Raw genomic sequence first — 24,854 nt, forward strand, 5'->3', positions numbered from 1 at the left:
CATTTTCTAAAAAGTGGATGAAATCTAAATCATCAAATCTGTATCATAGTAAAAAAATCTTTAATATGAAAGTAACAAATAATAGAATCATTTGTGGATGCTGCTACTTTAATTTATAGTAGTTTCGCAACATGAAAGAGAGCACGTAAGCGTGGAATAATTAACTGTGCGGTTTGAGGATCTCATTAACTGCAGTATATGCTAAAAAAGGCATTTCCTTCTGAGAGCTTTAACAGTAGACTACATCTTTTAGCAGCAGCGTCTTTTAACATAAAATTTTTTATTTTTCAAAAGTAAAATTGTAGCTATTTTTTTAAAAATGTACAGTGTCCACGTCACCGATGGACAAGGTACATCGAAAAGCTCGGAAAGTGATATAGTTTATAGGAGTAGAAGAAGAAGGGAATCCATTCCTGTCAGAGTTTTCAATTACATCCGATCTCAAATTTATACTGAAGGTATGAAGGGTAAGTTGAATCTTCGTTTTATTCACCATTTAGCTGTTGATAGATGAAAATTAAACGTTTGTCATTTTTTTGTCAACCTTTATTGATTTACAAACAAATATAATCACCTTACGTACTCATGACTACATGAATTGCAATTTAATAAAGTGCAATAACTCATAATTTGATAATTAATAATATAGCTAATCAACGACTTGATTACTATAAACGCTTTCTTTTTGGGTTCTTCTTATATATTTTTTCATGATCTCTTACATATATTTTTTATATAATAGTTTTTAGTCTTATTTCATAAAAAAAATCATACTTCAATTTTCATCAAATATACTTAAAATAGTCAACTGAAACTTAAGGGTTTTTTTGCGTTTTGTTATTGACGTTGGTAAATTATGTCTAACGATAATTGAAGTAAACACGCTTTAAAGGGGTTGAGTATATCTTAATTTTGCGTTTCTAATTTACCATTAGTCGAAATCGTCTAAAGTTGAAAATTAAACTACCGAGCTATATGATTTCTTTTATGAGTATAATTGCGATAAAATACTGTTGATATAATACAAACGATGTTTTAGGAACTTTAAGTTGGTAACTTTTGAATACTAAATTTTCTTAATCTGCTTTTTTTTATTAAATATAACAAATCTGAGATCATCAAGGAGGCGCGTATACAAGTTCAATATCAAAAATATGTTTAAATATTTAAATATATCGCATATATTTATTTAGGAATATATATTTATAGTAAAAATAATTTTAATTTAATGAAATATCATCTACCTGAGAATCTTGTACTTCTACATTCATATCAGATAAAAAGCACCCGGAATTTTCATCATCTGGAGTGGTCATGGTCTTGAATGTAGCATCGCTATCTTTGTTGTAATCGTGTATCCACACGTCGTTAAGAGAATCGTCGCTATCAACTGGTGTTTCGCCTAATTCACTGATCATTACGTTATCATGATCGGAAATCATTAAGTTGCTAACGTGATTATTATTTTTCGTATGTATCTCGGGATTAATCTGTAGATTTGATAATCGCATGCCAGTCGATGTATCGTTATAAAGTAAGCAGGTAGTTGTGAAAGAGTGCTCTCGACGCTCTGACATATACTTTTTTTTTTGCGAGCAAAGCAAGCTAGAAGACCCCATTTTCACTGCGGCAATGGGAGTTGTGTAACAATATACGCAAGAAGTTTGTTCCAATTTGGAATAGTCCACGTTGTTACACGTGCGATAATTTAAAATATTTTCCAAATTTTTCGTAACATTTTTTACGAATTGCGACGGTGAATACGAATCCAAAACTTCTGAAAATGCACATGAAAATACAAGCAATCAGTAAATTGTAGTCAAGTGATATTATTAAAAGTGTCCAAAAAAGATTGTAACAGTTCTTGAAGACATAAATTGTAGTATTTTTAAATAATTATCAGAGAATGATATTATTTTAACTTTCATAGAGTGTTTCTTATCATATCATTGGCCCTACTATGAAGTTTAATATAAGCAAAACTTTTATATTGCACATTTCTGAATATATACCCCATATTTGTAATCCACGTATATAATATTGTATTATATTATAATCATATGTAAGCCAATTATGACACTTCGTGTGTAAAAAGTTTTAAAAGTAGTAAATCTATGTTTTCAACTGATTTTTTTATTTTTCTAAACATTTAAATATTTCCTAATTTTTAGGGGACATTAAGAATAAATAAGAAAAATGTAAAAATAATTCTTACCATTTTGCATGTAAGCAGCTTTAGCTAAAGTAGATTTACCAGTATTGTTACTTAAAAGGTTCCTATCATTATTATTATTATATCCATCAAAAGAATCAATAGACATATTATTATTCAAATGATTCTTATGGATATAAGAGCTGGATTGCACCAGCTCAGTATATTGAATATTATTACTATTGCTATTAGTTCCTGCGTGAGATAAGGGTATATATGGATCGTGTGCCAAGTCAATCTGCAAAGGATCATTTACAGGATTAATATACATCCCATTGATATCCCTCAAATGTTTTGTTAGATTTTGTAAGCAATATGTATTTGAGGTATCAGTCTGTGAAATTGGGATTAAGTTTGTCTGACAGTATTGAATATCGCCAGATAAAGGCATATTAAAAGTATCTTGGCCAGGACTATATGTATTTGCACTTTCATTAACATTATATTGGCGACTGGATATCTCACTACTCAGTCTTTTAATCAAGCAATTTGACTCTCCATTATCATAATACAATGTATTTGCATTAGAAATTTCTATGTCTGGTACGACAGGGCCAATCTCCGCTATAGAATTTGTAAAGTTTTGAAAATTTTGAGTTGCTTCCATATCATTAGTACCAAATTTGTATTGGTTGTCACTACTTAGTGAATTTGGAAAATGTTGGCCAAGCTCTTCGGTGTTTCTAATGAAATGTGACTCGTTTAAAAAATATTCATCCCTTCCATTGTTAACTAAATTATAACATTCTAAATTACTAGCAAAATTATCTTCATTTTCATCCTTTTCCGAATCAGCAGTCAAAGTATCAGAATTGTTATCCAATAAATTATCAGCCTGGGTCTGCTCTATTGACCAAACCCTATACCCTCCTAAAAGTGGACTAGCTATCTCTCCCAGGTTTGCACCTGCTGGTGCTTGCAGCATTTTCTTCAGAAGTATTGGTCCATGGGAATTACCATTTGTGTCTTCCAAAAGCTGATACTGTATTCGATCATTTGCTGCATAAGTATTAGATTCACTGACAGTAATAATATTAGAAATAGGGTAGTTATACATGTCCACAGGTACATTATGCACCTGTGATTGCCCACCAATAGTTCTGAGATCTACAATCGTTGAATCCTGAAATTCATTGTTATTTGTATCATTATAGTTCTGATAGTCTCTTTGTACTCTTCTTAAAAAAAATTGACAGAATTCTTCATAATGTGGTATTTTATTATCTTCGTCCCTACTCATAATTTCTTCTTCTGCACCTACCTGGAAAGTGGAAAATTTGACAAAACTGTAACAGACACATTACTATTACTGTAACAATTATAAGAACAGCAACAATAACATAAATAACAACAACAATTATAAATTATTATATAAATTCAATTAAAATTATTGACATTAATACATGTCATCATGACTTTTATTATCTTTTGCTTTAAAATCTTAATTAAAATTTAAAGAACAAAATTGATAAAAGAATTTAAGTAGATTATAACATGGAGACTACTACTTTTATCACGGTAATTATTGCGTATATTAATTTACGTAAGTGAGAAAATTAATAGATTGATCGATAATCGAACGAGCAAGAGTGATAGAGAAAGATAATAGTAGGGGAAATGAAAGCGGGAGGAAGAGAGACAGAGAGACAAAGACAAAATGTAAGCGAGAATAATAGAATAAATTCCTTTAACGAATAAAAAGAACACGAAGAATACAAAATGAATATTGTTTATATATTATTTATGTCTAAGAAAGTAGAAGAGAGGCATAAGAGAGAGAATAGAAGAAATTAAGAAAATGATCTCTCACCCATTGATAAGGTGGTTGCTGTGGTGGGCAATAATAATCATCAGCCATGGTATAATTTGGACTACGTAAGGATGTAGAGGTTATAGCGAGTTTCGATTTAACTTTTCGAACCCTTTTCTTACGATTTTGTCTTAAATCGTGCAGCAGTTTATCAACTTCGTTATCATTTCCATTCTTAGCCGCTTGCAATACTTTAATCAAGAGTTTCTTCTATATATGTATCAAAAGATTACGTTTAATGTCGGTTAAAAGTTAATTACTGAATAACGATTTTATATAATATAAAAGACGCATCTACAGATGGATATTTCAATATATAAATATATATGTATATGTATGCACAGATATATAGAATAATGGATATATATATGTACATATATGCGTATACCACGGCTGTCAGCATTAGCATTTCGATCTCAGGAAAAATAAATCGTAGAAAAGCTTACCTTGATGTTACCCGGTACTCGGTACCTTAAGGCCAAAGCTTGCAGCTCTTTGTACGATAATCCTGAGAATTCGTGACCGTTCATTGTCAAGCAATAAATTTAAAACAAAAAAATTGGTAATCCCACCTTTTTCACGAATTTGCGCAAATCTGAATAGGCCACAGTCGGCCAGTTCGTCTGCTTCTCCGGGATGATTATACACACCTTGTATAATACATGCGTGTGTATGTATAATATATTATATACGTATATGTATAAAATTGTGTAATACATAGACGGCATAATTCGAAAATCGAAGATATCGATCATGGTTCGATGTTGATAAATCGCACTATAGGGCGCTGTACGAACTAGACGTTCCTTAGGCCCGATTCCCTAATATCGCCGTCGCAGAGATCCTAGCCAATTGGATGCCGTGATTACGCACTCCCTCCGGTGAAAAGTGTTTTTATTTGTTCAGCAAAATTTGTCAAGTTTCGTGCTAATGAAGTACGCATCTTCGAATTAAAACGTTTTTAGAAGACTGAAGATATGTGATGTCAACGGTTACTACTTTTGATGAGGTAAAAAAAAATAATTATATAATGAAACAAATTATTGCGTGGTTCTTAACGACAATTGTGTATGTGTCGTTATTGCAATGGACGAAATTCATATATACAATATATATACATATACATTATCATTATATTAATGATATTTGCCATTAATTAACTTAACGATACCGAAAATTCCTATTGAGAAGTTACAGAATAGCTCTATAGGTAACACATGCAGAAATATTTATGCTTTACTTGAAAAGTAAAGAAATGTATAATATATATATATATATGTATAAGTAACAGTGACAATTGACTTGGTAGTAAGAATTCTTGTAATTAAGTTGATTGTTGAAAAAGGCGCGCATTGATACTAGCAGTAGTAGTGGTGTTGTGCAAAAGGAACGAATGGACTTGCGCGTAAGACGCGAAACCCTGTGCTTTTGCGTAGCATAGCAGTAGAAGCATCACGATCACATAGATGAAATTGGCAGAAATCACAATAGCGAGGAAAGTGTCGTTTAACCACTCAACCGTCCCTACTAGTTTCTATGACGAGCTATCGAGAGAATCCGCTGTTCGAATGTATTCATGTATGTATATTAAGATATATTTTCTTATTATTCGTTCAGTGAATAAATTGATATATGTATTCAGTGGTGGTGAGGTCTAAATTGAATCGAAATCAACGGGAAGGTTCAGCCTATCACGCATTAATGAGAGCAGGATTAGGTAAAGATCGTTCGTGAAACGTGACAGCAGCGAGTATCGGTCTGAAAAGCTTGGGTAGACCGGTAATAGCGGCTCACTTATTGGTTGAAAACGCCAATGAAGGCTCGTAAAAGTCGTGAAAACCGTAAGTTGACCCATACCATTTGCTCATTAATGCTGCTCAAGAAGAGCTTTTTAACGTCTTCCTCACAATCCTTGCCTCTTATCCCTCCTCCTTCAACTCGTTCTTTACTCTTTTGTGCTTCTGAAAATTTCTTTATTATATGCGCGTATCAAGACACGGCGTGTCCTACAAATCTTAACGAACAATTGATCATTGGACGCCAATTTTTCTGAGCTTTACGTTGCTTCGACGGAAAATCTGCCACTGCTACTACCACTACTACGACTGATACTACCTCGTCATCTTCGTCATCGTCGTTGTCGAGATTCGACTAGTGAGAGAACATTGAGAAGCGTGCGACACTGTGCAGAAGGCAGAAATGCAACGCCAAGGTGCGAGACTTGTTTGACAGAGAAGATTCTTTAAAGATTCTAGTTCACACCCTATACTTAGTGACAAAAAAATGCAAGGAAAATTAGCATTTCATCATCTCGCTTAGCTCGTTCCGCTTTCATTTCGTTACATTGTCTTTCTTTTCAATTGACTTACTCCCGCTATATACACGTACTTCACCTTTTTTTTACCTCTTCTGCTCCACACTTGTAGTTGCAGCGCAGCAAGCAAGCTGAATTTACAAATGTGTAAGAGGGGGTGGATTTTGGCGAGGGAGGGGATAGGGGCTGACCGTTACCATGGCAACCTCGGATATGCCCGGGAGTATCCGTCCGAGCTAGATAATAGCTAGAGAAACTGCGATAAAAGATACTGGCCATAGGAGTAAGACAGTCATTTTTTTCCAAACTTCTGTAAATAAGAATGAGAATGGAATAGCTCTCTTAATTAGAGGCCTTTTGAAAAGTATCTTTCTTTCACTCATAGAAGTTTCAAGAAAAATGACTGCCCCACTCCTTTGATCAGTATCAAATTACAGAGTCTCTAGAGTCCAACTACTATTTACCATCAGCCTTCTTCAGTAATCGAATGCACATTGCTTTGTGTGTACGTGCTCTTGGTCTTACACGGTCCTGATATTACTATACTCTCTCGCTACTTCCCATTCAAGATATACTCTTGGACCAATTATGTAAAAAGTTAACAATCGGTTCCAAAAATCTTAACTAATATTGTTTGTCAATTATCAAAAGATCTTTTCTCCATAGGTCAATAGTGTCATGATGTTATATTTCTATTTTTGTGTTATGATATATCTTCCACAAAAATATTGATTTAACCCACTTACTTCACTCAACTATAATTTATAAGATTATCAGCACCAGTAGAACATCGCTGCATGTTTAACTGATAATATATCAAATATATACAGTATAATTCTTTTTCTTTTCCTATTTCTCTCTACATAATAACTTGTATACTGTCGAAACCATGTACTTTTAGTGTTTTTACCTCTCTCCTTCTCTGTCTGTCTCTGTACTGGTGCTTCCGCCTGGAGGAAGCAATTGAGAGCATTGAGAATCGAACGATTGAAAAGCATGTCGCACGATCCAGCGCGGTAGATCCGTCGGTCATTCTTGGAGAAGAACCACCGAAGCAACCGACACTAAAGAGAACATATACGAAAAAGCATATTATGCACTAGTAAAATTCTCCCATTTCTATAAATCAAGTGTGACTATGTAGCATTAGTAGAATTTTGCTCCTAGTACAGCTGGATTCAGAGCTAAGGGTGCACTCTTGATAAGTTAATTAATTATTTATGATTATTGGCAATTTAATTAATTAATGGACAAGTTAACATCCTGCGATGATCCGGCAGCTGGGTAATTTTCAAAATGCTCGTTGCATCATCATGAGACTTTTCTGTAAGTAGAAAGGAAGGAAGATGGGAATTAGATGGTAATAGCGAAGGTGCTTTCTTCATTGCTCGGATGGTAAATCCACAAAGCTGCTCTTATTATCGTGCATGTATGTATGTATAGATATACTATATACATGGACTAAAATGTAAAATAAATAGTGGCAGCAGAAGATGACCAAATCGGCGTGAAGAGAGCAACTCGAATGCGCGCGGTACAGTATTAGGAGTGAGAAGCACGTTGACACTTGCAGAGGGAGAGCTTGAAGAACTCGGGGGCATTTTAGGGAGCTCTGGAGGAGGTGCCCTTGCCATCGGTGGTCGCCATAAGCCGGAGGAACTGGCAACCTTGGCTGCTACCACCAGGTTCTCCAGGAAAGAGATTCAGTTGATTTACCGTGGCTTTAAACAGGAATGTCCAACGGGCCTTGTCGACGAGGAAGCCTTCAAGCAAATCTTTTCACAATTCTTTCCTCAAGGAGGTTGGTAACTTCAAAATTTGCTCTCTCTTCCTTCAATCCAATACTCACTGTTTTCTTTTTACACAGATGCCAGCCAGTATGCTCATTATGTCTTCAACACTATGAAGAGGAAACCATCTGGCAAAATCAGCTTTGAGGTATAAAGATGAAGCAAATAAGGAAATATGAAACCTTATACTATTAGATGATTAATTTATATCTTCTTAACTTTTAGGAATTCCTGACGATTTTATCGAAAGTGTCAAGAGGATCAGTGGAGGAAAAACTACAATGGGTTTTTGGTCTATACGATTTGGATGGTGATGGATTGATACGCAAGGAGGAGATGTTGGACGTTGTTGGATCGATTTACGAGATGCTCGGTCGATATACTCAACCTCAAATAGTCGAGCCACACTTGGCAGCTCGCGAGCATGTCGATCGCATTTTTCATGTAAGTCCTGTTGAATAAAGCGCGTGCAGTATGCATTGCGTTTAAGCGACTCCTGCAAAAAAGGCCCACTTTGGCGAAAAGAAATCATTGATAAGGAATATCATCTATGTTATGTTTTTGAGACTGTTCCATTACTGATTCTGCTTAATATTAGCGTGGGAAATAAGTTAATGCTTGTAATATATTTAAGTTTTATGTTATTACCTTATACTTGTCTTTCTTCTTCATTCATTTTTTATTTATTATCAGAAATCTGTTTTTAAATAAGAAATCTAAATTATATTGATAATGTATTGATTTAAATTTTAAAGCAGAAGGATTATATATATATATATATATATATCTGTATAGAGTTAATGATTTTCGTATGATCACACCTCCGAAGCGTTTCTGTTCGGAAATGGTGAGCATACGGATTTCAAACCAGTGGTTCTTAAACTTTAACATTAAATGGGACATGTTTCGCCGGAGTTGCAAAAACGCAATATTTTATCAGTCCCGTGTGAGCATCTTTCTGATATTTATTTTTAGTTGATGGATGCGAATAAGGACGGAGTAGTAACGATTGAAGAACTGGTACAATGGTGCTCAAAAGATGAGCAACTTTTAAGAAGCCTTGACACTTTGGACACAGTGTTATGAGCTAGGTCTCTTCCACTTTTCTATGCAGCTCTTACTCGTTACTCATGCGTAGCAATATCTCAGGATGAACGATCGTCGTCATCTAATGAAGAAAAGTTTCAAAAATATTCAAGTTACTTTTGTTAAATTGAAAATTAACATCTCTTACAATCACCATAAAGCTGCTCTAAAAAGTATTTTTAAAGTAGAATTGATGCTGCTAACTGCAGACTAAAAGTCCTTGTAAATATACATCTATGTGCCCTACCCATCCGTCTTTCAAATGTGCCACCGCAGCACAACGGTTTACACGTTACAGTATTACTTCAGCTTTTACGAGTAGATTATACGAGAAAATTCTTCTCAATCTTCTTCATTAAAATGAAAATTGCCTAATATTTTCATCCTTAGAGGAAAATTTTTCGCTTTTCAAGTAAAGTCCATATTAAAAGCTTTTTTTCTCATTTTTCATGAAAAATCTCAATCTTAAAAATTATAACTCTCTTTCAGCAGTTTGAATAAAGGTTACCTTATAATATTCCAACAGGGTCACGTTGGCTCGAATAAGTTACAAGTAGAAGCAGTAATATTTTGTTCTTATGAACTTTAGAAGGAGAGTAGAAATATTACTCAAAACCTTAATAAACAATAGATATTTAGAAACCTTGACCAATCGAAGGATTTGTAGTCCTGCGGTACTCACAACCCCTGTGATTCTCCTGTACCTTACTTAATATCTAACTATAATCGCTAACGTAATAACGATATTATCAATAAATATACAGTTTGTTGAAACGTTACAATTAACTTGCGAATAAGTACGTATATTTGATTTTTGGAAAAGAAAAAGAAAAATATTCTATTATAGAGATATATATGTATATTATATATGACCAATAGAACCTTGAAACTGTTAAATATATATATATATATATATATCTATCTATTTAAACTTTCAAAAAGCTTTATTGAAATTCATTATATGAATTATAATATAACTAATAAATGTATAGTCTATTGCTTTAAGGTAAATGTCTCTATTCGCGACCTACGAAAGTAATGATATAGAGAAAATAATGAAACCTATGAATAGAAAGTTTGAAATTTAAAAAATCTTTAGTAACATTTAATTCTTTTATTTTACAATTATTAAATGCTAAAATTGTGTATTACATTAGGGGGGGGGGGGGGGACAAATAATTTAATTTCTACCTTAGTAGCAATCACTATCAGTTCTAAGTATAGTAACCTTGTGTTACAAAACTGTAATAACTACTTTGTGTTATATATCACGTCACTGATTGTGAAAACGTTTGTAATTATTTATATTACTATCAGTTTTCTAACTAAATTTTAATTTTATTTTAAGAGAATAACATTTATATTTAACTGTATGTGTCTTATACTTTTGACACGGTTACTAATAAGCATAGAATATTTATGTATAACTTACTTAGCGACCTGATTATTAAGCACTATATTGTTACTATATACTGTTCTTGACAATTACATTATAATATGAAAAAACCCAATATTCAAAACAGTAAATATTCTTCCATAGAAACAATAAACAATCACTTTACCGAGAATGATTTTATTAAAGGAATACACGTGCATGTTACGTTACCAAAATGGCTGTACAATTCGTCATAAATATCTACCAGCAAATTTCAATACAATATGAGGATCATGTTATAGAAATTTCTATTATTCAACTATCCCTTTATTAAAACTTGTATATAATGAAGAAAACTTTCTTTAATTACACTATACTCCTTTGTCAAAATGCTGATTTTTTCAATAAATTGAATACTACGTGCGAAATGTGGTAAAATGGATAGCCTATTAAGAAAGCAGCTGAAAAGCTTCCATAACTTGCTATTATAAGCGACAAAGATTGCTGGGTCTTATTGTATCTAATGAAAAATATTGTAAATATGCTAAATGTTCTCTGTGACCAATTATGTAAATACAATATAGAATGATAGAATATTTATTTGGTAACATTTGTTTTCAAATTTGCTTTAAATTGGACAGAAAAGGACGATTGATCACAAATTGGTCAATAATCACCAATAGAGACATTTGCCTTATCCAGAATAATTAAAGATACTGAAATATTCTTATATTCGTTATTGAATAAATTAATAAAATATACTGAAGAGTTTTGTTGAAGAAAATAAGATTGGTTGCTTATTATTAAAGATATAAATATTTATTACGCTGTTATATTTATGATATTTTACCTTGAGTTGCTTCAGTAGAAACTATAGATATGTATAATCAGACACGAAGAGTTACAAACGCACGATAAGATCAAAACTACTATGTATACTTTCCCGTCTTTTCCTTATACCAATAGGTAATTTATTTTAATCAGTTTTTCGCAGGCTTTCGTCCCCTTCATTTTGTCTTTTGTCATTAGTCTCTCTCGAGAGCTGAAACGTCTGAAACATAATAAAACCAAATGTACTAAAATAATTTTTAGAGAAAGAAATGCTCACTGCAATAATAATTGTCAAAGTTTCATGGAATGGCCATGTGAAAGCGTATTAAGCGATTAATGTATAAATGTCAATGTCCTTAGTTCCATAATACACTTGAACAAGAGATAGAACGAAAGTTTTTAAGTATAAAAACTTGGCGAAAACGCACGACGGCAAGTTCTCCATTTGCATTGATGGTAAAAAAACGTTTCAATGTAAGAAGTTTCATTTGATATTCCACTTATAATGAAAGTCTTATTTGTTTCGTGCTGCTGCTGGCTATAGAGGGGAAAACTTCACCATTTTCAATAACTGAATTTTTTCTTCGCTGACGACATACCTAATTATCTCGATGTAATATTCACCAGATGTAACTTTGTTCTCCTCCTCATTTAAAAGTTTGATGAAGCATGCGCACATCTTGACAAAAACGAAAGAAATAATATCCCCGATCAGCACAGGACCCTCATACTTAGTCGACTCATCGTTGATTGTATAGTTAATTTAATCTGAAAGAATTTCGCGTGAAATTTTACAAATGGATTACATAAGGAAGGGTTTGTTGATATTAGGTCTCTGGCCAGAGGATCATCAAGTGGAAAAGGACTTTTCCATTTTGCGTTATCGTTCCCTCGCTGTTTTGGTGCTTTTAATTATTTTCCTCCTCGTCCCTCAATCAGCTAATCTCATCTTCGTCTACAACGACCTTGTGTTGATCACAGAGAATTTAGCTAATGTAAATGTCGTAGCTGTTACCGCTATTATGAAAATCAGTGTCATGAAATCCAACAGAAAAGGTATTTTATATGAGTAAAATTTCTAAATTGTATGATAAATTAGTAGTAACGATGATAAGTTCAACTTTGGCGAAATAGAAAGAATGATGCACCGTTTAAATTTTTGTTGGGTATGCAAGTGTTGGGTGAAGTAATCAGATCGTATATGAAGGACTGGATCAGTATAAAGGACAAGGAAGACAGAGAAACGATGACGCAATGGGAAAAAGTGGCAAGAAAAATTATCATTGGCTTCCTTATAATGATGGTAGTAGTCTCTGCCGTAGTGACGTTCCAGAAGGTCTTCTTGATAGTCCAAGCAGAGATGAATGGCACTGAACGGGGTTTTATCTTTCAATCGTACTTTCCCCCAATTTGCAAAGTCACGCCTTATTATCAAATGACGTGTTTAGGTCAAGTGATGGCGACTTATTGTTTAGCTTCCGTCTATACAGTGGTCGATTGCATGGTGTACATGCTGATCTTTCACGTCTATGGCCAGTTTCTAATATTACAGAGAGCTCTGATCCAAACGATTAATTCGAAACAAAATCTGCAAGACCCTCACAGGTTTAAGAAAGGCCTTGGGTTTGTCGTGAGAAAACACGAGCGTCTAAACTGGTTAGTATAAAGTAAATTTTATCATTCTGTATACTTACTCAATGGGAGGAGTAGATTCTCGTTTTTAATTCTCTACAATTTCCAATAACAAATTTTTTATTTAAATATGCAGCAAAAGACGCTTTTCACCTAATCTTTTATTTATAGCTCTCTTCTCTATTGCTGTTTTTTTTTGTAATTATATTTGATCTTTTCTTATTTGAAGGGTCGCTGAAACCGTGGAAGATTCATTCAATATTTGTTTTCTCTTTCAAGTTCTATTCTCTACTCTTGTGATGTGTTTCCAAGGATTCTTGGTTTTTAAAGTAAGTTGTTTTATCTTGAAGAAATGTAAAGGATCAAGAGTATTGTTGGTATTGTTATTATTCCAGGAAGTTTCAGTATCAGAAAACTTTCCAGCGAACGAGGTCTTTTTTCTGGTAATCTCCGTCACTTCCATTCTGTTGTTTATGTATTTTTATTGTTATATGGGTGAACTACTTATTGTTTCAGTAAATGTCAATAGTTATTATCGATTATTACTAGCAATTTTTAATAACAATAAATGTTTCCTAAACGTTAATTCAATTAGGTTTCTGGAATGAGAGACGCAGTTTACGAGTCCGATTGGTACATGTTATCACCAAATAATATGAAAATGCTGCTATTTATCGTTCATCGATCAAACAGACCATTAAAATTGACCGCGGGAAAATTTAGCGTTTTCTCCATGCAAACATTTGCCAAAGTAAATTTTATACAGCTATCGTATAATGTTTCTTAAATTGTCCAATCGTATATGTATATCAACCAGATTTTTTTTTCAGATTGTAAAAACGGCTGTTGGCTATTTATCAGTTTTGGTGGGTTTAGAAGCAGTATAAATTATAACATTAAAATATGCACGGTATAATAAAATTGGTCAAGAATTAAAATTAAATTAGTCGGTAATTTTTGTAAATTTTTATGAAATCAAAAATTTCTTTGTTTTTTTTAACTTATATTCCTATCTGATACACATCATATTATGAAATTATAGCTATAGTTCATCGTACAGGAAATAAACTGATACTGAAATATTTCAATTCACAATAACTATTAATGGTACAGAATAATACGAGAATGATTCTATAGGTATAATGGACTAATAGATATATATTTTAATACTTATTTTGCTAATATTCTATTTAGCTCTCCTTCGTTTTTCTTGACTTGTACATTTCTGAACTGTAAAATATAAGGCTGATCTTTGCCTTTCTTTAGCTCAAAGATTCTTGAACCTTAGGACTCCACTGTAAGGTGTCCCACATGCGAGGTGAATGTTCGAAATTACATAAACAAATTAATTTACATCTTTTAATTCGATTTTCTATAAAGACGGGTTGATTCTACTTTAATAACAATAAAAAAATCATATTTTCAGCATTTTTTCATCTGTTTGATAAAAGTGGCCTTCCAGCAGTGAGAACTCATATAAGGCTCTTTCATTAAAGTTGTGAGGTGTAGAGTAACCTGGAATAGAATTTTTGTTATATGATGATAGGGGATGTGGAGTTCTAAGGTTAATAATACACAATTGAAAAATGTTGGGACAAATTTTGTTCCAAACTATTTCATTGTTGAGATATTCTAACATTTCATGGAACAAATAATGTAGGTTGATGTATAAGAAAGATCTCTCTTTGTCACACTTTCTACCTTCTCTCATCCCCTCCAAAATTAAACTCAAAATTAGCATATCTTATAGACAAAGCGAATTTTTAAAAATTTTTGACACTAACTTTTAAGTTTCAACAAAAAATCTTCGTCATTTTCCAATTATTCATATTATAATATGTTAATTATTTAATTATGATAAATTATTTGATAGTTCGTTACATTATATGCTCTGGTAATGCATCGCCTTCTGTGTTGCTGAAAAAAATCCCCTATACCGCCATTACTCAACAGAAACGCCTTTTAACGAGACGACCTTATTTGAGGACGGATTTTAAAGTTGATAAAGCTCTATCGTGAGATCAAAAACTTGTGTTTTAAAGTAAAATAACCAGACTTCATACAAACGAAAAAAATGTTAAAATATTGCTTTTATTTTATAACAACAAATGATAAATTTAAAAATTGAATTATTTCATTAAAAAAGTGAGATTCTAACGAATAGAACAAGTTTAAGAACAATGGAATCCAGTATTAAATGTAATGGCGTACCGTTCTAGCTATAATTTCTATAAATATTTCAAAAACACGTACAGGGCCAATAAAAAAAGGTCGTAAAGTAAATTGAACACCCGTTCGATTGTTCCCCCACTTCAACACTAAGATTATACAGTAATTGTTACGGGCCTCAATGTGCCTTCTTGATAGAGTAACTCGTGGGAAATCCTACTCCCCACCATACTTCTCAAATTCATACAGTATACGGGCTTGGGAGGTATAGTGGGGAGAAAGATATCCCGTCGGCCGTCAGTTACCATCGTTGCTATACATACGCTTAGCTTGAGGGATCCTGTTAACAGCTGTCAGCTAAAGCTAACCTAATAGTACCATTCAGAAGGTATCTTTTTAACTACTGTGTACACTTTTCTACTTAAAATTAATAAAGTATAGTGAACGGCATTTACATTCATAAAGTAGGAATATTGCAGTTATATTTAATATATAATATACACAGCAATATATATATTTCTTTTATTTGATTAAATATATTTCTTCTTTTCAACACTCAGAGTTATCGCTGCCTGTTCTAATCAGTATATGATGAACGGATTGTAGAGAGAATAGAGAGAAGGGGAAGCAGTCGAAATTAACAGACACAGCGGATTGAATTTGAAATTAAATGCCTTTTACAGGTGTAGATTTAAAATTTTGTAATTGAAAGCAAAGCAAATACAAAGAGAAACGCGGGTGATTTTATTTTATTCCATTTGTCTCCTTTTAAAAAAGAAAATATAGTGAGAAAGAGAAAGAGAAAGAGAAAGAGAAAGAGAAAGAGAGAGAGAGAGAGAGAGAGAGAGAGAGAGAAAATAAAAGGGGGAGAGGAGAGTAACTGAAAAACATGAAAGATAAAAAAAGGAACGGATAGCGTCCATAAGAAAGGTATAAATTCAGATTCAGGGCATTGTTCGTGTATCGGAGACTGTAACACTAATCTTGACTAGCGTCAAAGTCTAGCAATAAAACAGTCTTTTTTGAAAATGGATTTGAAGCAGATATTTAACTATATCGAAAAATTTAACTATGGGTTAAAAAAATAATAATTTTTTGAGGCTAGTCGTTTGGAGAGATAGTAAAGAAATGATTATAATAATTAGGAGTGAAATGACTTACGGATAGGATTTGGAATTTCCGGTTGATACTGTGAGAGCGAGAGCAATAGCAGTGATTGGATAAAATGGCGGGAGCCTGGCGGAAGTATCCAATAAGAAGGTTCGTTAGGGCGTAGAAGGAATCCGAAGCTGTCTCTGGCTCTTTCTTTCGGTCATAAGCCGGCACCGGTTCACCATAGGCATAGGCACAGGCATAGGCATAAGAATAAGATTAAGATTAAGAATATAGAATAAAAAACGAGCCGATACACTGTGACGCGTGCCAACTGATTTAATATTTAATTATTTTGGTGCGTGGTGTTAATCTTTATTTTATATTAACATCTTTTATCTTAAACGAACGCGTTATCTAATTTTGTACCTTCCAACGTACACCAGGATTCTTGCTTAAATTGAAAAAAGAAGTCTGAAACTATGGCGGCGGTAGATTGTTACCAAAAGACAAAGCAGGAAAATGCCGGACAACAGCAGCAACAACATCACCACCATCAGCAACAGAACCAGCAACAGCAGTCCCAAGGAGGACAGCAACAAGCTACCGCTGGTATACCTGGAAAAGATGACGATCGCAAGTTATTTATTGGCGGCCTGTCACGAAACACCACCGATAAAGAACTCCGTGATCATTTTGGCAAATTTGGCGAGATTGAAAGTATCTCTGTAAAAATTGACCCATATACCGGCATCTCAAGAGGTTTTGCTTTTATGGTTTTCACTAATCCAAAAACCATTGACAAACTTTTGGCGTCCGGCGAACATTATATCAACAAAAGAAAGGTTAGTACTTTTGTCTTTGGTACAAAGGTCACGTTTCCACAACGCTATAGCAATATAGATTATTCCTATCGAGCTACAATTAAACTTCAAAAATATATCCTATTTCATACACCAATTTTTTATGGCTTTAACGGCTTTTCTCGGATTCCTCATCTCGCATCGCTCCACCCCTTTCCTATTCATTACCTTACCTTACCTATTTTAGTTTTAAATGATATAACTTGTTAGATCTTTCATATTTTCTATTTTATGTTTTGCCTAATTTCTTAAATTTTGATTTGTATTTTGCTTATTTTCTCAGATTTTCATTTGTATTTGTTAAGGTTGATCCAAAACGAGTGAGCAAGAAGCCACAACATGGAAAAATATTTGTAGGTGGCCTGACTCCTGAAATTACAGATGAAGATATCAAATCGTACTTTGGCCAATATGGTACAATAGTGGAGCTGCAGGCACCCTTCGACAAAGTAAAGAATCAGAGAAAAGGTTTTTGCTTCATTACGTTTGACTCTAAGGAAGTTGTATACAAATTACTCAAGACGCCTAAGCAAACGATAAATGGCAAAGAAGTAGATGTTAAGAAAGTATTGGCTAATCCTGACATGAGAAATCAGAGATTTTGGGGGGCTGGATATGGGTATGGTTATGGAGGTGGTTATGGTTACATTCCCGAATACAATGGTTATCAGGGAGCTTATGATTATTCAGCATATGATGATTTTTCGGGTTTTGATGGATATGATAATATGGGATACTCAGCGCAAAATAAGCCAAGGGGAAATGGTCAGGGTCCACGTCAATTTCAAAGACATCAGCCTTATTAACAAACGTGATCCCATTTTGCAAGCATGGTTATTCAAAAGAGAGGATATATAGCGTTAGAGCAACTTTTGCTAGGAATGGTACGAGACTGAAATTAGGAAATTTGGGAAGAAACAATTTTTTTAAGTAACTATTATCTTCCCAATAGTTCCTTAAATTTGTATGTTGTCGCGCCTGTATAGATACTAGATATACATTTAATGTACATTTGTTAAAAAAAATTAACAGGTTTCGCGCGCCCGCTGGAAGCTTAAAGCTATTACGGTGTGCAGCGTATAAAACGATCATAATACCTTTTTGTTTTTTTAAATAATGCATTTTTCGATATTTCTTGGAAAAAAAAAATATTTTTGATAACACAGAAAAATGCGTAAAAGCATTCTTGCTGTCATATCTTGCAGTTATTCATACGGAAATATTTTTTTCGTTCTGTATGAATAAGAAAGAAAGAAACGAATAAATAAAGAGTGTGTCTCGCGTGCGTCAAAATCATTGAAACTTTGCACCAATAATAATATGAGAGTTATCAACGGTAATCAGAAAGTTTTTCTAACACATCTTTTAGATCGAGTGAACATATTATGATATAATTTTGTCTTATTGTTATGAATTAATAACTTCTATAATAATGTGTACATCTAATAATTTAATACTCCAATTATCATTAATAATTTTTAAGTAATATTATTAGAGCCTATGAAAAGTAATCTTCAATTTCTTTCAATTTAAACTGATCAAACATCATTAAACAAACAAGAGTACGAGAAAGAACACAAATTCCTTAGCTTCATAGTTGATTCATTTATTTTTTTCTACAAGAATTAAAATTACTAATTAAAAGAAAAATAAATTGAATGAGTTATATATGTTGGTGTTAAACACTTCCAGGTATCAAATCACAACTTAATTGCATTATCTATTCTCATTTATTATAATTGTTCATAATATATCAGTTAAAACTTGTAACTTATATCAATTTTAAGAGTATTGTGCGCACATGTATGTGTATGTATATATTAGTATACTTACGTATATGTACGCGCATAATCTAATATAATGAACTAGGAATTAGGAAGAGAGAAAATCATTTGAAAAGAATATATAATTAAAATATGAGCGTCTTGGGTAATTTCGCTGACACGCGAGTGACAGACAATAAAAATTTTTAACTGGTCAAACTGCTCTTTAATATTTTAACATGATAAATTCTTCAAATGTAACAAATTAATGAGAGAGCACACGCAGCATATTTAAGAAAAGATATCTTAGACTTAGCTTGTAATATACGATTATTCAATCTAGCCTTTGTCAATCAAATTTGTCAATGACTAGATGTGATCTGCTCTTCCTTCTACAGACAAAAGATGTTCCTTGTGAAAGGAAGAAGTTGCTGTGATGCTTGTTAGCAGGAAAATTTTCTTGGTTTTATTATATCGAATGGTTATTTTCCAATTGCTATTTGCATGCAAAGACTGTTTTTTACATTGTAAAGTCTTTGATCAAATAATGTGTACCATTTTCATATGATACAAGCTATAGAACAATCAATAACAAAGAAATTATTTTCTGATTAGGATAAATCAAGTATGGTGTTACTAAAAATGATAAAATGACTTCATTAAAGGTGAAACTACCATTTGTATACCAGATAAACCAAAATTCTATTGTAAATAAAGCATTTGCTTTTTCTCATCGGGTGTTACAAAAGTGTCAGCGGTTTGGCTTAAAATAATAATATTAAATTATATATAGAGACTAAAGTAGAGGAAAAAGAAACAAAATATTCATTATGGAAATTAAAATGAAGGTTTAATAGATAAAGAAAGAAGAAAACTTTAAGCCAGGCTAATTATACTTTTGCAATTAAATCTGTATACTGTGTATACTGTATTTGTGACGTGAAAAGATATGTGAATATATGTGCATGTATATTTATATATCTACATTACATATGAGGGAAAAGAGCTAATTGAGAATTGGAAAAGCAGAATATTTTGTTACTATTGATTACTATTCATCTGTTTCACCCATGACACAGTATATATTTTAATTATAGCAAAAATAAAACGCCAATTTTTTGTGAATCATGAATACAAATGTTATTTTATTTTCCTGTAAGTTCCTTTCTAGTCTTAAAAAAGAAGAAAATGAAATTTATAATAAACAACAGAAATACTATACATATCTGTAAGAAAACAATATCTTGTGAAGAATATCAATGAATAGGCCGTTTTTTTGTCTCTGCTTTCTGCACTTTAAAAAATGATTTATCTTCTATGTTACCTGAATCAGACAATTTTAATGAAAAGTGCAGAAAGTGTAGACAAAGGGTCTGCTCTTTTTTGCTACACCAGAGGACTGGCCGAATTGGTGTAATTAATTGAAATAAGATAAATATATATTTTCTTATTCCAACTTATTGCACTAGTGCAGCAATACAGCGAAAAAGAACAGATTTAAAGAAAACTAAAGAACCAGCATTCAAAGCAATAGGAAAGGAAAAAGAGATGGATCTTGGGTGTGTTCACGGAGACGCTATTAACACTACTGCACACCACTGCACACTGCACAGTGCACAGTTGGCAATTTTCTTTGCAATCTGCAGTCAATGCAATCTGCAGTATCTGCACTCCACTGCACTCTGCAGTGCAGAGTGCTGCAGTAGTCAGTGGTAGTCAGTGGCAGTCAGTAGTCTGCACAGTATAGCGTCAAACAGCGCTAATAACGTCTCCGTGAACGCATCCCTGTTGGCCCTGGTTGAACTTTAAAAAGCAATCGTGTGAAGTTAGGTATGAGTGAGTGTAGCAAAAGGAAATTGGTTTGTGTGTATGTATACAAATGTGTGATATGACTATAGTGTAGTATACATATAGATTTTCCTGAGAAAGTATAGAATGAAGTTAACTGAACCAATTGCATACACGTAACACGCTATACATACATACACCACCCACCCATATGTATACGAATCAATTTCCTGGCTCCTGCCTGTAGCCTGCAGGCTGCAGTGAGTATCGCACCGCGACGTACATACACACTGGTGTCTGGTACACACTACTACATACTACACAGTGGTCACAGTGTTTGTGTTGTATGTAGCTGCGTATGTATACTATATGAACTGTAGTCTGTATTGTAATGCGCTAATAATCATCGTCACCATTCTATTCATCAGATGCATGTAAAACTATTGAGGCCTGCATATATATGGCCAAAACAGCTGTGAGCTCTGTGATTATAGTTAATTATTTCATTTCATAAGTGATGTGACAGTTTCGATTTAGTTACTAATATGACAAAGTTTAAACCCTCAAAAGCACATCACTGCTCATCACATTAGCGTGAACCTGCGAAATGTAGTCTCCTGTGATTTGACGTGTTTCTCCTTCCTTTTTTCTCTCACTTACTCGTAAAAATTTACACACGAGAAAAGTTATTTCATTTTTCATCAATGCAAGAGAGAAAAATATTAATTTTTTCTGCTGAAAAACGTCGAATGAATTCATTGCAACTCTTAGCCTTCTTATCCTCGCCTTGGTTGCCTTGGTCAGCGTCGTTGTCATCGTTAACGTTAACGTTAATGTCAACATTAATATCAACGTGGACAATATCGTCATCACAATTTTTGTTTATACTTTCCTCATTGTCATATTTACCTTTTTGTCTGAAGTGCCTTTGATAAATTCTTGTTGAAAAGGACAACCTATGGAAAAACAATTTTGTCGCAATAATAGGTAACTTAACCAAACAATACTGTTTTATTTTTATACCCCCTTCTCTCTCATTCTTTTTCTCTCTCCCCCTCTCTTTGTTTGTGCTGTCTGCCTCTGTCTCTCTGTCTGTCTCTGTATCTCTCTCTCTCTGTCTGTCTGTCTGTCTGTCTATCTGTTTGTCTCTCTTTCTCTTTCTCTCTCTGCCTCTCTGTTTCTTGTATTCTCTCTGTCCATAGAAATTATATCACCTGGAATTTTCCGTTTGTAGATTTAACTATTAGAATTGCTCGCGTGCAATGTTTGTTTGTTAACTGACCTACTAGATATAGCTTTTGGATCCTTTAGGTTGACCAATTTCTACTCACTTCACGTTCTTTCTATAAATGTCTACATTGTATAACTATAACCACTTGTGCGAACGAGTAATATCCCGTACATGGAGCTGGTCCGTCACTAATAATTTCTTACTTTGTTTTATCCCTTGTTATTTTTGCCTTCCTATTTTTCCTAAGGTATTTGTTTAAATTTCTTTAATTACAGGTGCAAACTGAATACTTTGGCCAAAATGTTTTCTGTGCAGAGGATACGGTTAATCTAAGGGGACTTGGTTGATTAAATTTTCACACATTCTTGAAAAATTTATGTTTGGTGCTTGGTCCTGGATAAAATCATGTCTCAATTAAATATAAATACTGGAAAGAGAGGGAGGGGTGTCGGTAGCACCTCAGCTGCGCCTGTCTCAGCATTGAGCAGTTCAACTGATTTGGCGAGTCTCTTTGAATGTCCAGTCTGTTTTGACTATGTACTGCCACCAATCCTTCAATGTCCAAGTGGGCATTTAGTTTGTAGTAATTGTCGACCAAAACTCAATGGTTGCCCTACTTGTAGAGGCCCTTTAGGTATTTCTTTAATGTTTAGCTTAACATCCAAATGTTTCTTTATCAATATTTTTTATTTGCAAGATTAACAAACTTTGATTTTAAATAGGAAATATAAGAAATTTGGCAATGGAAAAAGTTGCATGCAACGTAATGTTTCCATGTAAATACTCAACAAGTGGATGCGCAGTCTCTTTGGTACATACAGATAAACCAGATCATGAAGACACATGTGAATTCCGTCCTTACAGTTGTCCTTGCCCTGGTGCATCATGTAAATGGCAAGGAGCTCTTGACCAAGTTATGAATCATTTGATGATAAGTCATAAAAGTATTACTACTCTTCAAGGTATAAAATATGGATTTAAAATAATTACTTATTATTATTTATACAGGATATACCACTTAGTACAACCTAGAGCATGAGTCAAGCATCTTTATAACTATAAGAGATTACTTTCTTACATATGATATTTTTTAATTGTATTCAGAAAGATTTTATTTAAAAAATTAATATTTTTTATAGTTATGAAGATAAATATTTCTATATGTCCCTACTCTAGGGTATTTTAAGTGGCAAACTGTATAGAGTAATTAATTATATTGTAATTTATTTTTGTCAGGGGAAGACATTGTTTTCTTAGCAACTGATATTAATCTTCCTGGAGCTGTCGATTGGGTTATGATGCAATCATGTTTTGGACAAAATTTTATGTTAGTTCTTGAGAAACAGGAAAAATATGATGGCCATCAACAGTTTTTTGCCATTGTCCAATTAATAGGGTCACGGAAACAGGCAGAAAATTTTGCTTACAGGTAAGATTTTTCTATTCGGATTAATAAGTAAGAAGTATAAATGTAAGACATAAATAAAAATTATGAAAATTTCATCAGATTGGAATTAAATGGACACAAAAGGAGGTTAACATGGGAGGCCATGCCACGTTCCATCCATGAAGGTGTCTCATCTGCAATTTTAAATTCAGACTGCCTTGTATTTGATACCTCCATTGCACATTTGTTTGCTGACAATGGCAACTTAGGAATTAATGTTACAATCTCTATGGCATGAGAAAAGTCGGACAAAGTAATATAGGGAAACATTTGAACATATCGTTGTTCTTTGAACGATAATTAGTGGATTCTGTTAAATGGTTTTTATTCATTTATATAGCTTTTTTTACTTCTGTATTCTCACTAAATTATTTTTTCATACAATTTGCTGAAATTTCTTACGCAAAATTTTAAAACAAGGAGTAAGCGAATTATTGGGACATTTGCATTTACTCGATTTTAAAGTTTTATGGTATTTTTATTTATGTGATATTTAATCACATTGACTATATTGGTAATTCGTTTGATATGAATTAACCATATAAACTTCTTAGAGGAATTTTTTATCAAATAGAAAGTTACTTTAGTTCAATATTAATGAGTAAATGCATTGAATCCCAATTATGGGTACTCACAGAACCTTTCTTAAAATCAATTTTTCAATATCTCGTCTAGACGTATTCAGATTTTAATGTGATTTCTACAGCATTGTAAAAATGTTTATCTTTCATTATGAAAATTATTAATCTCGTCCTACTTTAAGGAGTTTATATTACTGTTATTAACCAATTAATTTATTTAGCTTTTTAATCATTGTCTAGATTGTAATTTTTAGATGAACAAATAAGTGCGTAAAATTATTAAAAAGAAAGATAAGGAAGAAGTACTAATAATGAGAAAAAGGAAGTATGGAATAAGAATCTGTTTAATAAAACGATTCAGACTGAAGAATAAATTTAATGTGTATATAAAATCGTTTATAAGGATAGTGCTATAATGATGAAGATATACTGCAACTGATTCTACGAAAATTTAATTTGATAAGCTTATGCTATTCTTACAAATGCAAAGCATAATGTAAATGTTGATGAATTCTTTAATTCATTTGGAGTAACTTATTCTTAGATATTATGATAATTATATAAGAATGTTGCACCATTTTTATTACTTATCCTCACTCTGAGTTGTAAATGATCCTTTGTAATCTTATTTTGTATGAAACACTCCAAGTTATGCGTTTAAACATAATACTACTATCATGCAAGATTCAACATTTTTTAACTCGCTCAAAATTAAGAAAGAAACCTGTAATTGTACATAAACAAAAAATTATGTGATACGATATGATTGTATAAATGAATATGCTCTAAGTGATATTTATAATATTAAAAAATAAACTGCATGTTATGTATGTGGATCCTATGTAATTTAAGACAACCAATTTTGATTTG

At 32.8% G+C, this 24,854-nt stretch overlaps 4 protein-coding genes across 15 annotated transcripts; 3 read left to right on the forward strand and 1 right to left on the reverse strand.

Moving 5' to 3' along the window:
• Positions 1-281: 281 nt before the first annotated feature.
• Positions 282-11,746, forward strand: LOC136775715 (A-type potassium channel modulatory protein KCNIP2-like). Of its 7 annotated transcripts, XM_066730728.1 has the most exons (7): positions 5,467-5,600; positions 5,665-5,863; positions 6,017-6,234; positions 7,910-8,137; positions 8,204-8,274; positions 8,352-8,570; positions 9,102-11,740. In XM_066730728.1, the coding sequence occupies exons 3-7, from the start codon at positions 6,222-6,224 to the stop codon at positions 9,210-9,212; spliced, it is 642 nt and encodes a 213-aa protein (XP_066586825.1). In that variant the 5' UTR covers positions 5,467-5,600; positions 5,665-5,863; positions 6,017-6,221; the 3' UTR covers positions 9,213-11,740. The 7 variants fall into 7 exon arrangements, with proteins under 7 accessions (XP_066586819.1, XP_066586820.1, XP_066586825.1 ...); XM_066730727.1 differs by having other exon boundaries at positions 5,665-6,234; XM_066730725.1 differs by lacking the exon at positions 6,017-6,234.
• LOC136775436 (homeobox-like protein HDP1) lies at positions 540-4,649 on the reverse strand. Of its 2 annotated transcripts, XM_066730200.1 has the most exons (5): positions 4,469-4,649; positions 4,023-4,232; positions 3,291-3,473; positions 2,216-3,194; positions 540-1,777 (listed from the first exon to the last, which is right to left on the reverse strand). In XM_066730200.1, exons 1-5 carry the CDS (start codon positions 4,550-4,552, stop codon positions 1,221-1,223), a joined length of 2,013 nt encoding a protein of 670 aa, XP_066586297.1. In that variant the 5' UTR covers positions 4,553-4,649; the 3' UTR covers positions 540-1,220. The 2 variants fall into 2 exon arrangements, with proteins under 2 accessions (XP_066586297.1, XP_066586296.1); XM_066730199.1 differs by having other exon boundaries at positions 2,216-3,473.
• A 439-nt stretch (positions 11,747-12,185) lies between the features above and the next one.
• LOC136775305 (odorant receptor 13a-like) lies at positions 12,186-13,993 on the forward strand. Of its 2 annotated transcripts, none has more exons than XM_066729962.1 (6): positions 12,186-12,474; positions 12,594-13,074; positions 13,280-13,379; positions 13,446-13,565; positions 13,646-13,801; positions 13,881-13,993. In XM_066729962.1, exons 1-6 carry the CDS (start codon positions 12,216-12,218, stop codon positions 13,935-13,937), a joined length of 1,173 nt encoding a protein of 390 aa, XP_066586059.1. In that variant the 5' UTR covers positions 12,186-12,215; the 3' UTR covers positions 13,938-13,993. The 2 variants fall into 2 exon arrangements, with proteins under 2 accessions (XP_066586059.1, XP_066586060.1); XM_066729963.1 differs by having other exon boundaries at positions 13,446-13,493.
• A 2,460-nt stretch (positions 13,994-16,453) lies between these two features.
• sina (seven in absentia) lies at positions 16,454-24,823 on the forward strand. Of its 4 annotated transcripts, none has more exons than XM_066729968.1 (5): positions 20,812-21,081; positions 22,232-22,590; positions 22,679-22,918; positions 23,193-23,385; positions 23,464-24,823. In XM_066729968.1, exons 2-5 carry the CDS (start codon positions 22,362-22,364, stop codon positions 23,639-23,641), a joined length of 840 nt encoding a protein of 279 aa, XP_066586065.1. In that variant the 5' UTR covers positions 20,812-21,081; positions 22,232-22,361; the 3' UTR covers positions 23,642-24,823. The 4 variants fall into 4 exon arrangements, with proteins under 4 accessions (XP_066586062.1, XP_066586065.1, XP_066586063.1 ...); XM_066729966.1 differs by lacking the exon at positions 20,812-21,081 and adding an exon at positions 21,094-21,712; XM_066729967.1 differs by lacking the exon at positions 20,812-21,081 and adding an exon at positions 21,757-22,136.
• The last annotated feature ends 31 nt before the right edge of the window (positions 24,824-24,854 follow it).

The sequence above is a fragment of the Prorops nasuta genome, unplaced genomic scaffold (assembly GCF_024137725.1).
Source record: "Prorops nasuta isolate Cenicafe-Biocafe unplaced genomic scaffold, Cenicafe_Pnas_1.2 PNAS00008, whole genome shotgun sequence".
NCBI classification, from domain to species: Eukaryota; Metazoa; Arthropoda; class Insecta; order Hymenoptera; family Bethylidae; genus Prorops; species Prorops nasuta.

Bases quoted from the DNA above. Each gene is read 5' to 3' on its own strand.
- LOC136775715 (XM_066730722.1), top strand. From the start codon at position 320: ATGTACAGTGTCCACGTCACCGATGGACAAGGTACATCGAAAAGCTCG. The intron at 8,138-8,203 runs GTTGGTAACTTC...CTTTTTACACAG, and splicing joins ACAATTCTTTCCTCAAGGAG to ATGCCAGCCAGTATGCTCAT. The intron at 8,275-8,351 runs GTATAAAGATGA...CTTAACTTTTAG, and splicing joins CTGGCAAAATCAGCTTTGAG to GAATTCCTGACGATTTTATC.
- LOC136775436 (XM_066730199.1), bottom strand. From the start codon at position 4,552: ATGAACGGTCACGAATTCTCAGGATTATCGTACAAAGAGCTGCAAGCT. The intron at 4,233-4,468 runs GTAAGCTTTTCT...ATACATATATAG, and splicing joins GAGTACCGGGTAACATCAAG to AAGAAACTCTTGATTAAAGT. The intron at 1,778-2,215 runs GTAAGAATTATT...GTGCATTTTCAG, and splicing joins AGCTGCTTACATGCAAAATG to AAGTTTTGGATTCGTATTCA.
- LOC136775305 (XM_066729962.1), top strand. From the start codon at position 12,216: ATGGATTACATAAGGAAGGGTTTGTTGATATTAGGTCTCTGGCCAGAG. The intron at 13,380-13,445 runs GTAAGTTGTTTT...TTATTATTCCAG, and splicing joins AAGGATTCTTGGTTTTTAAA to GAAGTTTCAGTATCAGAAAA. The intron at 13,566-13,645 runs GTAAATGTCAAT...TAATTCAATTAG, and splicing joins GTGAACTACTTATTGTTTCA to GTTTCTGGAATGAGAGACGC.
- sina (XM_066729965.1), top strand. From the start codon at position 16,794: ATGGCGGCGGTAGATTGTTACCAAAAGACAAAGCAGGAAAATGCCGGA. The intron at 17,157-17,479 runs GTTAGTACTTTT...GTATTTGTTAAG, and splicing joins ATTATATCAACAAAAGAAAG to GTTGATCCAAAACGAGTGAG.